At 33.6% G+C, this 14,429-nt stretch overlaps 1 protein-coding gene and 1 long non-coding RNA gene across 2 annotated transcripts; one reads left to right on the top strand and one right to left on the bottom strand.

The window, feature by feature from the left end:
• Positions 1-5,574: 5,574 nt before the first annotated feature.
• LOC123652250 lies at positions 5,575-8,305 on the top strand. The gene is made up of 2 exons (XR_006741491.1): positions 5,575-5,639; positions 8,108-8,305. It is a non-coding gene; the product is annotated as an uncharacterized LOC123652250 (long non-coding RNA).
• Positions 8,306-12,623: 4,318 nt separating this feature from the next.
• On the bottom strand, positions 12,624-13,375 carry LOC123651043 (beta-casein-like). Its single transcript, XM_045580986.1, has one exon. It carries the CDS (start codon positions 13,305-13,307, stop codon positions 12,708-12,710), a length of 600 nt encoding a protein of 199 aa, XP_045436942.1. The 5' UTR covers positions 13,308-13,375; the 3' UTR covers positions 12,624-12,707.
• Positions 13,376-14,429: the final 1,054 nt, after the last annotated feature.

The following is a 14,429-nucleotide window of genomic DNA, read 5'->3' as shown; positions in this document are numbered from 1 at the left end:
CAGGTTCAATTTTTGTCAAGGGCATGTACCTTGGTTGGGGACACATACCCAGTGGGCACTGTGCAGGAGGCAGCTGATAGATGTTTCTCTCTCATAGATGTTTCTACATCTCTGTCCCCTTTCCCTTCCTCTGTAAAAAATCAATAAAATATATATTTTTAAAAATAAACATTTAAGATTCCTCCATATCTGCCTGGCTGGTGTGATTCAGTGGTTGAGATCCCAGGCTGCCTCCACTACAAGGGGATCACACCATGAGGGTGCATGCCCCTGCCAGGCTGAGATTCCAGGCTGCTGCTGCTGCTGGCAGGGGATCAGGTGTGGGGAATGAATTTGTTTTTGTTTTCTATAAAGCATCAGGAGGGCCTCTGGGCAGCATTCTGCCAGGCTACTTACTCTGCAGGCTCAGCAGCAGCCCTCTGGAGGGATTCAGGAGGGGCTGAGAGAACTGGGCGCAGCCTTCTTGTGGCTATGGAGGCAGCCATTTTGTCATGGACTGATGGTTAATTTGCATATTACTCTTTTATTAGATAGGATGTTACTGCATTTTGACATTTGAGTATACTTTAGGACTTAAAATATTCCAAAGTCTGTAAAATAGAGGTACATTGTAATAATTTGTAGTAGACACATTTGAAATAAATGGTGACTCCAATTTTATTATTATACAAGTTGCCACCATATATTAGAAAACCAGTAAAATTTTGATAAAATAGTATTGTGGACATGGAGTTTTCCCATCTTAGACATGCATTGGTTCAAATTGAGCAGATGGTGTTCCACAAACATCCTTTTACCATTTTAATTCATTTTCATGCTTGCTTTACTGTAGCATACATTTCTCTGAGGCTTGTTCATGTATAACTAGACAAACACTGGGATTAACACATTATGAGCACAATTATATATATTTCCTGGTCACTCTACTTCACAATTTCCTTTTGTAAACTTTAAGTCTATTTTTAGTATCTTTGATTATTTGGGGACAGATTTGGGGCATTATTTTTAGTTGAATAATATCATCTCATAGTTGACATGATTTAGAAAAACAAAAAGAGGGTTTCAGGGTATATAAATACATCAGTCCTCTAGAAAGGCACATCCTCTCTTAGGGCTTCACAATATCAGTGTCTTGAACTCTTGGGTAAAAGGTAATGTATTTTTGGAAAATCTAATATGATGTCTTATTCTGGTTTTTGTTTTTTTGGCAGAATAAGTTATAAACTATTTTTAAAATGTGCACTGTTTATTGGTAATTTCCCAGAAAGAAATGATTGAAAGAAGTAATGATCCTATGTCAGAATCTGAAGTTAAGGACAGGATCACAATGATCCTAAATTTACAGCAAGCATTGTACCAAGGGAATGATGTGGAACAAAGGGGAGATGTGCTCATGTTATCCATAGATGGAATAACTTACATGTCTTTTTATTTTTCTTGACTCAATTAATAACAACCACTGTGTTAATATTTAGTTTTACCTTTAACTTAAAGGTTAAGATCATCTTTTATATGAAAATGATCTCTTTAATAGCATAAGTTTTATTTTTTTCACATGTGTGTATTAATTCAAAAGTTTAATTAACCATCACCAAAGTTACTGTATTACTATCACTAGTTCATTTTCCATTACATTTTCATTGCTTTTTTATTATAAAAATAGTTTCTGATTTTGTGCCTAATTAGCATTATATACTATATAACAGACTATTTTATTTTATTGATTCATTTTATGTAATATATTTTTATTTCATTGTGATTTGGTTGAAATTTATACTATGTCAAAGTTTTATCATTGTGCTCTTTGGATAATATTTCTTCAAAAATCCTAAATTATCTATCTGGGTAACTATAATTAGTTTCTTTGAATTTTTCCTTAATTCTCTACTTTCAATAAAATTTGAGGTATGAACAATACTATATAAAAGCTGCATCTTTATATGTATTCTCAGATGACTAAATCTTTGGTAAGTAGTAGAGGAAAAGAAAAATTCATCAAGAAACATAATTTTCTTAGTTTTTCCAATGATACAGTTCTAAGTTTAAACCAATAAGGTAAAATCGGCATATAATGAACAAGAGAAATACCATCAATCACAAATTGTGCTTCATATGTTAGAGATTTAGAATTATTAGACAAAATATTTTCTTCTATAATCAGAAAGAAAAATGTTATTCTATTGTTCTATCAAAAGTGAGGGCCAAAAATGTTTACTCACTATTTACCTTATAGTTTGTAATATGTTTTTATTTATAAGTTCATAACTGAGAAATAATTAATTGGACTTTTCTCATATAACAGCAATAGAAATGAGTTCACTTGTATATATTGGATTACAAAAGCCTATCAGAGTCCCGGATTAAAGTACTTTTTTTGAATAATAGTTTTGGAGATTAAATCATTTTTACCAAACCAGTTTCTCAATGTATTTATTATTATTACTAGACCCGATATAATTATTTTCCCTGAAACTTTTTTTATTTGACTTCTCTTTTTCCATTGTCATAAATTTTCTAATACTAGGATAATACCACCTTCACAATTCTCAAGCTAGAAACCTGACTGACTTTTTCTACCTCTATTATAAAAACTGTTTCTGTTGCTTGAATTCTAACTTCTAAACATTTCTTTAAACCGTAGCTTAATTATTACACCATATGTCATTATATAAGGTCCCTATAATGTCACAACAATCTAAATGATCAGCCTGTTTCCATTTTTGTTTTTCTTACCTGGTGAACTATAATATTCCATTTCTTTATTTCTTTTTAAAAAATATATTTTATTGATTTTTAACAGAGAGGAAGGGAGAGGGATAGAAAGCTAGAAACATTGATGCGAGAGAAACATCAACAGCCACCTCCTGCACACCCCCCACCGGGGATGTGCCCACAAGCAATGCACATGCCCCTGACTGGAATTGAACCTGGGACCCTTCTGACGCTCTATCCACTGAGCCAAACTGGTTTCAGCAGTATTCCATTTCTTATGCCCTATCCTCTCTCATTTTTGTTTCTCCAAATCTCTCTTTGCTTATTCTATATAATATAACACAAGCTTTACCTTTACTTTAATACCACCTTCCCTCTTTTGGTCTGTTTAAGATGTCCATTTTGTATGTTTTTATAATACTACTAGGACCCTGGTGCATGCAATTTGTGCACTTGAGTGGATCCCTAGCCCATCCTGCACATTCTCACAATCTGAGAGTCTTTGGGGGATGTCCAACTGATGGCTTAGGCCCGCTCTCCACACTGTCATGGAGGCAGGAGAGGCTCCCGCCACTGCCACTGCCACTGCATTTGCCAGCTGTAAGCCAGCTTCTGGCTGAGTGGTGCTTGCCCTGTGGGAGAACATTGACTACCAAGGGGAAAGCTCCTACACTGACATCTGTCCTCTGGTGGTCAGTGCATGTCATAGCAACCAGTCATTCTGCCTTTTGTCAGGTTTGCATATTAGCCTTTTATTATATAAGATATTATTTTTATACCACAGCACTTATCTTTATATATCAATATTCCGTATTAGTCTCTAAGTTTCATGATATTAGGCAATGTGCTTTAATTCACTTTGTAAATCCAATCTGTCTCCCAAAGCTATGGCTCCTACTATGATCACTAAGTGATTTGCAAGTGTAAGAATGAGTGTGTTACTGATCTGTCATGTATGTTTTCACAGGACTCAGCCAAATATGAAGATCTTTGTCTTCACATTTATCATGGCTCTCCTGGTTGCCATGATTGTAAGTATATCTGACAATTTTGAAGAACTTATTCTCGGGAATTATTCAAAGATTGTCTTGTTTCTTGTGTTATGGACCACAGTTGCATTGCCCAAACATGGTTTTGTATGGGCATTTTCCTTAAATTAGCCTACATCAGTACATCAAGGACTTAGAATAAATGTCAAGGACACATGAGATACTAAGTCTACACAGAAGTGGAAGTGAAAAAATAAATAAATAAACATTCAAGAACAACAGAGAAAAACATAATCATAACACCCAACAATCAATATGTAAGTGTACATAGTTTTTCAGCAACTTAGAACATACATTGGTCTTGAGCTAATCCACATTTTAACTTTTCATTTTCACTCTCCTGGTCACAGTGATAAATGTTCTTCCTTATTACAGAAAACAAATTTGGATCCAAGTGAGTTGGTATTGGAATGTAGCAAATTAATTATAGCCTAAGCCTAGTCTTCATTTTGTCACTAACATGAAATAGCTAGTTTAGTGCATCAGTTATCTAAGGCTTTGCCTCCATTTTGTTTAATTATAACTGTGGAAGCCAAGTGCATTTGACACTAATCTAGAATTATGCAATTGAGATGTTCATTCTTTTCTTTTCTTTTTTCAAGGGTGCTGATTCTTCATCTCATGAGGTAAGACACATTCGCGCACTAAGAAACTTGGTAATTAAACATAGATAACAATGTTAACTTGTTCTTTATTTTAACAGAAACATCGTTATAAGAAGAAATACCATGTAAGTATTGCCCAGATAATGCGGTATAGTAAAACATATTCCCTTGTCTGACTATTTATTCTATTAGAAGAATCAATCCTTATCTCTGAAACATATCTATATAATGAATGCCTAAAATGGACATTGAGTTTATTTACTTGTGATATACTGGTAAAGAACCAAAGCTTATGTATTGGTTAGCACTTAGATAGAAACATATAATGCTACCCTGAAGAAGCCAACTATTTTTTCAGAGTGTATCATTGTTTGGTAAGTAATTGCATTGGCCTAAAGAATAGTTAAAAATTGAAATATATAAATTATATGACAGGTGATGTGGTAAATTTTAACCTTTTGATTCTTGTGGAAGATGATGAAGTAATTAAGTTAAATGGATCTGTTAAATAAAATAGAAAAGGTAATTTGTTCAATATTCTTGATATCTCAAATTATTTTCATGTCATATAAATATGCCTCAGAAATTCTTATGAATATATTAAATAGATTAATTTTAACATGGCAAATTAAAAATTAATTTTAATTTATAAATTAAATTAATAAAAATAAATTCATTTATAAATTAAATTCATTTATAAATTAAATTAATAAAATTTAACAAATTAAAGGATAAAGGAGAGATAAAAAATATTGAATTTAACAGGAGTGAATATTAGAGAAAGTAGGAATTTGAAGAAACACTGAGGTCATTATATGTCAAGAATGAGACATAGTAATTCCACCTAACCTGGAATTAGCAAATTCCTTCTCCCTAAAAACTCAAGGATGGAAAAAGCAGGAATTTGGAAGCAATAATTTAAGGAATATTTAGACTTCTGTGAGTGGTTGGCTCCACCTGTATTACAAAACAACAACATTGTCAACGAACAGTATAACTGCAAATGTTTTTCTATTTTTCTCTTAAATATTTTTCTTTAAAAAAAAGTGTAAACCTATCTAAAATTTTGAAAAATCAAACACTAATTGATCTACATGTTCCTACCAACTTTAACAAATTAAGTTTCTAATGGAAATTATTGTGAAATATTTGCACTATCATTGTCTCAATTCTCTGTAACTTTATCTTGCCAGGGAGGATATTACCCATACCCACAGTACCCACCCAGGTATGGATATGAAGGAAGGTGGTAATCACTGGACAGATGACAGAGGTAAGCCACATCCAGTTACATGTTTTGTTCTCCACCTTAATTAAAACAAGAATAAGTAAAACGAAGCTATCAAACCAAAAGCAGACCAGTTTTAGTAAGATAGCGAGGTGAAGCTTTTCTAAAGTGCATTTGTTCCTCTAAATGTTCCTAAAAGAAAAGTTCTGTGCTGGTGTGGTTTGAGGTGGGCTTATAGGATGGGAACCCTGGTGATTGTATCCTATTTGGGACAACTACCAGTTTCATGACCTTAAACTACTAATCTTTTTTAAACTTCAATTTTTTCATAGACAACCCAGTATTATAATATGTACCCAATGCATAGAATTGATGAGACTATTGAAAAATATATTCCATCAATGCCCATAATTAAAGTTGTATATGATTGTGACTATACCATGCCCAGCATTAAATCTGTGCTGCATATTGCTTAAAAATGACCTTCCAAAATGTAATCTTTGAAGCAGGCACCCAAACTCCATTTGGGAACTTTTTAGAAATTTAAGAGTCTGAAGCCCCACCCAGACCTATTCAATCAAAATCTGGATTTTAATAAGGTCCCTAATTTGATTCATAACATAATGAAGTTTGAGAAACTTTGCCTGGGGACTCTGATGAGCAATTAGGATAGGGACCTGTGGTCTGATAATACTAATAAGAAGATAAGGACACATTACAAACTTATTTTTAAAAAGTCAATTTTATATAAAATAACATTAAGTATTATAAATTCCATGAAAAATTAAATATTATGCTATAAAATGAATCAGTTCTGTAATTCAGAATTAAAATAATTCCAATAAATGTCAGTTATTTTTAAACGTACATAGATAATTTATGAAAATTAAACTCTAATTATTGACAAGGCAAAGAGTTTGAACTTACTGCCTCAGGCATTGCTAATAACTGAATATAATTGATCAAGGAAGGATGTATTAAAAAACTATTTGAGAGACAAATATGAATGAAATATGTTCACTATATTTAAGAGAAGGGATAGGCAAAATGAGATTAGCTGGTGATAAACTTAAAAGAAATAGAAGGGACCCCTAAGGGGAAAAAAATCAGTAAATTTTATGATGGATTGAATGCAAAATGAAACTAGAAAAGAGGATTAAAAAAAAGAAATGGATGCAAGTTCTCAGTTCTGAATTCCACATAAAAGTGCTTAGCAAATATGTCTTTCAGAACAGAAACAATGCTCTCCTGTTGTCTCTGTTAGTTGAGGTGAGAAAGTTGTTTTGTTTGTTTTGTGCCTCTGTTTTGCTTGGTTTATGTAGAGGAGGTTAAAGAAGATCATTTGGCTACATTAATTTTGAAAGCGAATAGCATTCAAATTAAAAAGCCACTTGCATTCATGTGAAGAACTGAATCTCAAGTGAAAAGTGACCATTTTTCATTCTTTGTTCAATGTTTCTTAAAACACTGAAACACGTAAAAGGAAAAATCATAGCTAGGTGCAAGTAATTAGTTTGGTCAGGAGATTGAAAGACATGGAAGTAAGGGATTGTTTGGAAGCCTTGAAAGAAACAATTGGAAATAAATGCTCTTCCTTGTGATATCATTTTAAGAAAAAGGGATGTAGCTGAAATTTGTATTCAGTCATCAGGTACTTGTGGACCACAGTGAGCATGCAGAGCACAGGAACACCAATACCTTTAAGCCAGAGTCTCTGTAGTCTTTGCTTATTGTCTAGTCATGAAGATGGGTATAAAGCCAGCCATCATCAGTCAGAACAGCATTTGACAAGGCAGTGATGTGACTGGATGTGTTACTGAGGCCTATTGCACAAGCCAGAGTATGGCCAGTAAGGTAAGGGGAGTATTGAAAGACCATAAACAAGTTCACAGGGTAACTAGCACAGTAATTTAAGTTGAGAAATAAAAGCTAGGAATAAGGAAGAAGTACCGGTAGTAGAGATTATAGAAATTTATTCTAAATTGGAATCTGATGATATAACTACTTCAGAATAATTTTAGTAAAGCTTTTTTCACCAACACATGATTTGGGGTCAAGCAACCTTTGTCACCTCAAATAAAAACTTATCAAAACTTGGACAAGTCCTGGAGAGAATGCTCAAATCTCAGAAATCTGCAAGTTTTACACTATGGAACAGAAAAAGACATCCCCACCACCACCATCACCACCTATAGGGTATAGAGAGGTAAGCAAAGATTAAAGGGAAGGCGAGCCAACATGGGGAAAGGACCAGTAGGAAAAAATGTCCACTGTTGTCAGCCGACTCTCAGGATAAGCAATGGGGCATGTTCCATTTTTTAATGCTTGTTCTAGCTTTAGGACTAGTACCACTTGGTGGAGACTAAGCAGGGGGTAATATAGTGGCAATTATGTACAGTTGATCAGACACAAATGAATAGTTTTGCATATAATTCAAAAACAGGCAAGCATAATGGAATTAGCAATGACTTAGTCTATAGTTTAATAAAGAGCCTTTTCTCTTTTATCTACAGGCTTGGTGAGACGTCTTCTTTGCTCTCTCCTCATGACGATTCTTCTGACTCAAAAATCCTTTGACACATCTAGCAACGTATTACCAGCCTGCTTACAATAAATACATCCAAAGTGCTTCAAAAAGCATATTTTATCAAACAATTCAAAAAGCAAAGCATTATTTGTATTCTCTCAGGCATTAGGTTGGAATTTAAAAACAAATCAAACTATAAATATTGTGCCTGTGTACAATACATACCTGAGATCAATAGTTGTAACACTGTAGTAATCATATAACACAATGATCAATAGTTATAACATAATAATAATGATAGAATGATATTCTCTGGACTATTTGTTTTCTAACTTATTCTCTGTGTTAAATATCATAAAATTAAAAAAAAAAAAAACTTTCCATGCATAATAAATTGACCTATGAAGCATGTGTTGGATATCCTATTGTATTTATTTCCTAGCTCTGCCGAAACAAAAGACCAAAACTGGTGGCTAAGAAGCAACAGCTGAGCTTTGTGCTTTGTGACAGCTCTAGCATACAATTCATCTTTGCCTCTTCCTAGTTCCTGGCATTTATTGGCAATCCTGACATTCCTTGATCTGTAAATGCATCACTGCAATCTCTGTCTCTGTTACCACAAAGCCATCTTCTCCTTCTTTGTCTCTTCTTATAAAGACAACAGTCATATGAAATTAAGGACACACACCTTACTCTTAGATAACATTGCCTTAACTAATTATATCTACAATTACCAATATTTCCAAATAAGATCAATTTCTGAGATATATTTTTCTTCGTCTTTGTTGTTAATCTTCACCCAAGGATATTTCCCCACTGATTTTTAGAGAGTGGAAGGGAGAAACAGAGACATAGGGAGAGAAACATCAATGTGAGAGAGACATACATCAATTGATCAATTGGTTGCCTCCCACATGCGCCCCAAACATGTCCTGGAATTAAGTCTGCAAACAAGGAATGTGTGTTTTACAGGAATTAAACCCAGGACTCTTCAGCCACTGGCCAGGGCTTTATTCATTGAGCCAAACCTGCTAGGGATAAGGGTTGGGATGAGATAAGGATTGAGGGTGGGTTAGAAGAGGTCAGTGAGGGGGGAAAGAGAACATATTATATATAGCACTTTCAATAAAAAATATATATTTTAAAAATTAAAAAAGTAAAAAAAAAGAATTCATTACAGTTTTATTTTCATATATATTTAATTTTTAAGAAATGGTTTGTATTAAAATTGGGGAAAAAATTGAAAAATGTTGAGTTAGGATGTCAGCATATCTTTGGGGAGGGACACATAGCACCCATATCTATTTTTATTCTCATTTTATACAACTATCATATGGCAACAACCATTTAATTTTTCACTGTCAATATTTTTAACTAAAGCCATTCAGTATTATTTTATAATCTTCTGGGACAATGATTATGGAAGAAAGTAGGTCATGACATAACTGGATGGCTATTCAAAGGGCAAGAAAATCATCTAGGCAATCTCATTTTATGTATTTTAAATATATTTTTATTTATTTTAGAGAGGGAGAGAGAGAAACATCAATGATGAGAGAGAATCATTGATCAACTGCCTCCTGCATGACCCACTCTGGAGGTCTACTCTGCAACCAGAGCCTATGTCCTGACCAGGAATTGAACCATGACCTCCTGGTTCATACATCAACACTCAACCACTGAACCATGCCGATCAGGTGGCAATCTCATTTTAATTGTAAAATGTTCTTTACTAGAAGAAAGTCTAATCCATGCAGTTTACCTAAAAATGACTAGAATACTAAGCAAAAATTGCCTTTAGTCATATTTGTATGGGAAACTATTTCACTGATAGCAGGTAGCTAGAAAGAAAATATCAGCTATTCAGAAGGGATATTGCAAATAAATGGCTGGAGAGTTAAGAGAGAATCCAAGGATTTGACAGCTTTCGGATTTCAAGTTAAGAAAGAAGTATGATATTTCAAAAAAGAAGGGATGATCAAGTCTACCAAATAGCACTGAGAGGATGGGTAAAATGAGCACAGTTTAGCAAGATGAATGTTGTTGGTGACCTTGGAAAAACAAGTGGTTTCAGTAAGGATAAAATTTTATGGGAACAGGTTGATGACAAAATAACATATGTTTCATTTGTACTTTTGATTGTAAAGGTTAGGAAAATGTTTAGAACCCAGCAAAGAGGGAATAATTACTAGAGATGAATGTTTGTGTAAACTCAAATGGATGGACTTGAATGTGCAGTGCATGCGTTGGTACACAATGAAACAATTACTCCACAGACAGTGACAATGAATATCAGAGCTTTCTATAAGTTTTTGATTCTTGGGCATTACTGGCAAAAATAACAATAATCCAGATCTTACTGCTTGTGGTATTGGTTCTTGCTGCTCTGATATATGTCAAGTCAGCAATATGAAGTAACGAGGAACACTAATCATATACTGTGCAGTCCACTGATCACATTCAGACTTCAATAAAACCCTTTGAATTGGTTCCTATAGATGTGGAAATTGAAGCTCCAGAAAAAATTAGATAACTTTCAAAGCACAACTTAGCTGCTATGTTGCGGAGTTGTGAATCTGATTTTACATTTGAATCTTTTTTTTTCAAGGGTGACCATAGAATCTGACATCTGATGCTAGGTACTTGGAAGGTATAAAGCACAGGTATAATGCTTTAACTGGGATTTTAGATGTAAATGAAGTATTTTTAGATCAAACAGCATATGATTATCTTTTCCTCTACTTTTTGATATCTTTTAATATTCAAAGCATTCCATTTAATTTTAATCTTTCATGACTATTTTTAATAACAGTAATAATCTACAGTTAATATTAAAGAGGCCAATTAAGTTTAAGATTATAATAAATACAGGAAAAATAAATATGCATAAAGGATAAGTTTATTGAAATGACTGTTTAGGAAATAGTATCAATAAGCATAATTTCAGAAATGATTTGGATACATATTATTGATAGTGCTATGGTACTTCCAACACAAAATTGAAATTGTTGGTACTTTTTAAAAATTAAAATAGTGAAAATAGAAGTTATGAGTCCAATTCAAATTAAGATAAATGATATATAATACATAAAATAAAAAAGAAATACATTTTTTCCATGTAGAATAATTTATACATTATTAATTATTTTGATTGCATGATGCAAAGTTTGAAAAGATGCCACATTTCCAGTTGCAGTCAATTCTATAGAATAGAAAACAAACATTAAAAAGAATTAGTTATGTTTTATGATATAACCATACATCTTTCTCCATTTACAATTTTGGGATGACTAATTCATTAGGGGAACTTTATTACCAATGTAGCATTTTGTGCCCTATCTTGCAAATAAAAATCTCCTAAGAACAACTAGCATCTCACTTAGAAATGTTTTAGTGAAATGTCTACTTTAACATAATAGGTTAAAAATTGGTATCTTAAGAATCTCAAAGTTATATTCGCTCCTCTTTTTAAACCTCAGACTGGGACTAAGTTTATTTTGACCCATGAATTAGAAGATAATATGTAAATTTTAAAAGTGGTTTTTTCAAAAATTATTACATTTTAAGAAGCCTAAGATAGAAATGAGAATGCAAGTTGATTTTTTTTAAAAGCTCATAAATATTTACATAAAAGTAGAAAAAGCTGTTTTTAGTTTTCTCTAAAATTATGATAATCAAGCATAAGGACATAGGCACTTAAAGATAAACCATTCAAATCTGTCATAACACAACTATCATTGATGAAATAAAAGATACACAACTCCAGAAGAGTACATAGTAGTCAACTATGTTGATGTCCATGACACACTGATAATTAATAAATAATTTTGTATATTGATGGAGTTTGTCACTATCTTGGTCTTATTCACAACAATGTAATGTAAGAATGTATTAACAATCTAATCACCATCTCCCCAAGCTTACCAAAAGTGAGATGCAAACATTGACATTGCAATTCTCTTAAACCTTAAAAAAAAAAGAGAGAGAAATAAATAAATATATAATTAAATTTTGCCAAGAATACTTCTAAAAATTCAATGGTTGTAGAGTGGGTGGAATTGAAAGAGGGTAAAGGGGGATAAATGCTGATGAAAATTTTAATTAAATTAGATTTTAAACTTAACCAATAAATACAAATTTAGTGAGTAATAAAATTAGCATCTCAATTATTTGCCTTCACATGTACAAATATCACAAACAGGATGTGCATTAAAGCATGTAGAGAATAGGTGTACACAAGAAAATAATTAACCTCATTTTGACATTCAGATTTTCAAATTTACTTCTGTATTTGGTATGTTTTAATCCTCTTTATCTTTATTCTCTAGACATTGAATAAATCAGAATCTTTGAAATAATTTCTTCTAAATACTCAGTATTTACATAGAAAATCAGAAGATTTGTTTCTAAACCTCAGTGAGTAGACCTAAGCTTGGGATTTGGGGGAAAACAAGTTTTCTAAGTTATTTTATTTCATAGCTAGTGTTGATAATACTTGAGGTCAACTATGTGCATTAGGATGTCCATTAAATATTCATTTATTCTTTTATTCTGGATCTCTCACATCTTCTACTATCATATACACATCATGAATGAAACAACAGAGTTAATAAAGTAGGACTTACTTGTTGGAAGTTGTAAGCTGGGACAATAGGTTGAGTCATGGGATAGAATGCCTGGGTAGGGTCAACCAGAAGCTCTTGGTTCAGCATAAGGGCTTGGGCAGGCATAGCTTTCTGGGGGTGGGCCAGCACTTGCTGGGGAAGAGGCAGGACTTTGGTCTGAGGAAGGGTGACCAGGGGCTGAGTGGGAAGCATGGGAGTCTGAAAAACAGGCTGGGGGATCTGGGGCATCCAGGGCTGGAGCAGAGGCAGAGGGAGCTGTGCTTTGAAATCATTGAGGTTTGGGATCTGGCGCTGAAGAAATGGCATTACTAGAGATTTAGGCAACTGCATCACATTGGGCTTAGGAATGATGGTCTCCTTAGTATTGGGGACTTCCATCACTTCAGGCTGAAGGAGAGGCAGCATCATAGCGGGCTGAGCAAGGGGCAGGATGTTTTGTGGGAGAACAGTGTAAGGGATGGGCTCAGCATTAGGATAGAAAAAAGGCTGTGGCTGGACAAGAGGGTTCATTTTGTCCTGGCGTTCATCCTGGAAAAAAAGAAAAAGAATCTTTGAGTCCATGATTCAGCTATCATTGTCATTCATGATGAATGAACCTCCTCTCGATTGAGGAATCCTGAGTGAAAGAGAGAAGGAAAACTATTTACCTATGCTAGTTAATCAATTATTTGGGGTCATGTGAAGATGCTTAAATACTCATTGAATTATTTCTCATTAACCCACTCCTTTCTTAGGCGGACTCAGATCAAACTGAAGTTAAATGTTTCCAGATTTCAAGCTTGTTTCTCCTTTCTGAATTGCCTTGAATACTGTGGTTGGCTGGAGGGTTTGGTACTCAGAGGGCATGAATTTCTCAACATGGTGTTGTAAAAGTAAACCAGATTTTTTCATATAATGAAGGTTAATTTTAAAAAGATTTAGAGGATTATTTCCAAGATTTGCTTCTGTATGTTTTAATGAAGAGCGAATCTTAATTTGTGATTTAATTGAAGGAGTTACTCAACACTAGCTAACTTCGAGCACTAGATTCTTTAGTATCGATAGATAATCATTATTGTAAGTCTTTAAAGCATCATTATGTAAATTTGTTTTTATTTAGAAAAATATTTCTTGTAATATTCAAAACCCAAGCCATTGACAAAACAAGAAGCTGAAATGTTCCAAGTAGATATTACAACACTTGTAATTCAATTAAATAATTCTTTATTGTCTAAGACACATGTGTCAAACACAAGGCCCGCGGGCCAAATCCGTCCCGCCAGGCCTTGCAATGTGGCCCGCACCGCGCTGTCATCACTGCACTCCGCTGCGTTTCCATCACAATGACAGTTTATGACTATTCAGTAAACCATTCGGCCCGAGATTTAGGCTGGATTTTAGATTTTGGCCCCTTCTCTGATTGAGTTCGACACCCCTAAGACCTATATTTTTTAAGTAAACTCTGCTACTTAATAACTGTGTTGCACAACTGTGTACTCGGTTGTTCTGTGTCTCATGTCTCTCTTGTAATGCAGCCTTTTATGAAATACACATATTTATCAATGTTAATATAAAACATAAAAATTTCATGTAAATCACTGAATATTAACCCTGGGTAATTAATATTAAATAATATAATAAAATATTCACCAACTATAGGGGGTAATTAGTAGCCTCCATTCACAGTTGAAGAAATGGAAGTAC

The sequence above is a fragment of the Pipistrellus kuhlii genome, unplaced genomic scaffold, assembly GCF_014108245.1.
Source record: "Pipistrellus kuhlii isolate mPipKuh1 unplaced genomic scaffold, mPipKuh1.p scaffold_m20_p_1, whole genome shotgun sequence".
NCBI lineage: Eukaryota > Metazoa > Chordata > Mammalia > Chiroptera > Vespertilionidae > Pipistrellus > Pipistrellus kuhlii.
This window is presented reverse-complemented; position numbering and strand designations above follow the sequence as displayed.

What these genes read in the sequence shown, in the direction of transcription:
- LOC123651043 (XM_045580986.1), bottom strand. Translation starts at nt 13,307, where the DNA reads ATGGACTCAAAGATTCTTTTTCTTTTTTTCCAGGATGAACGCCAGGAC.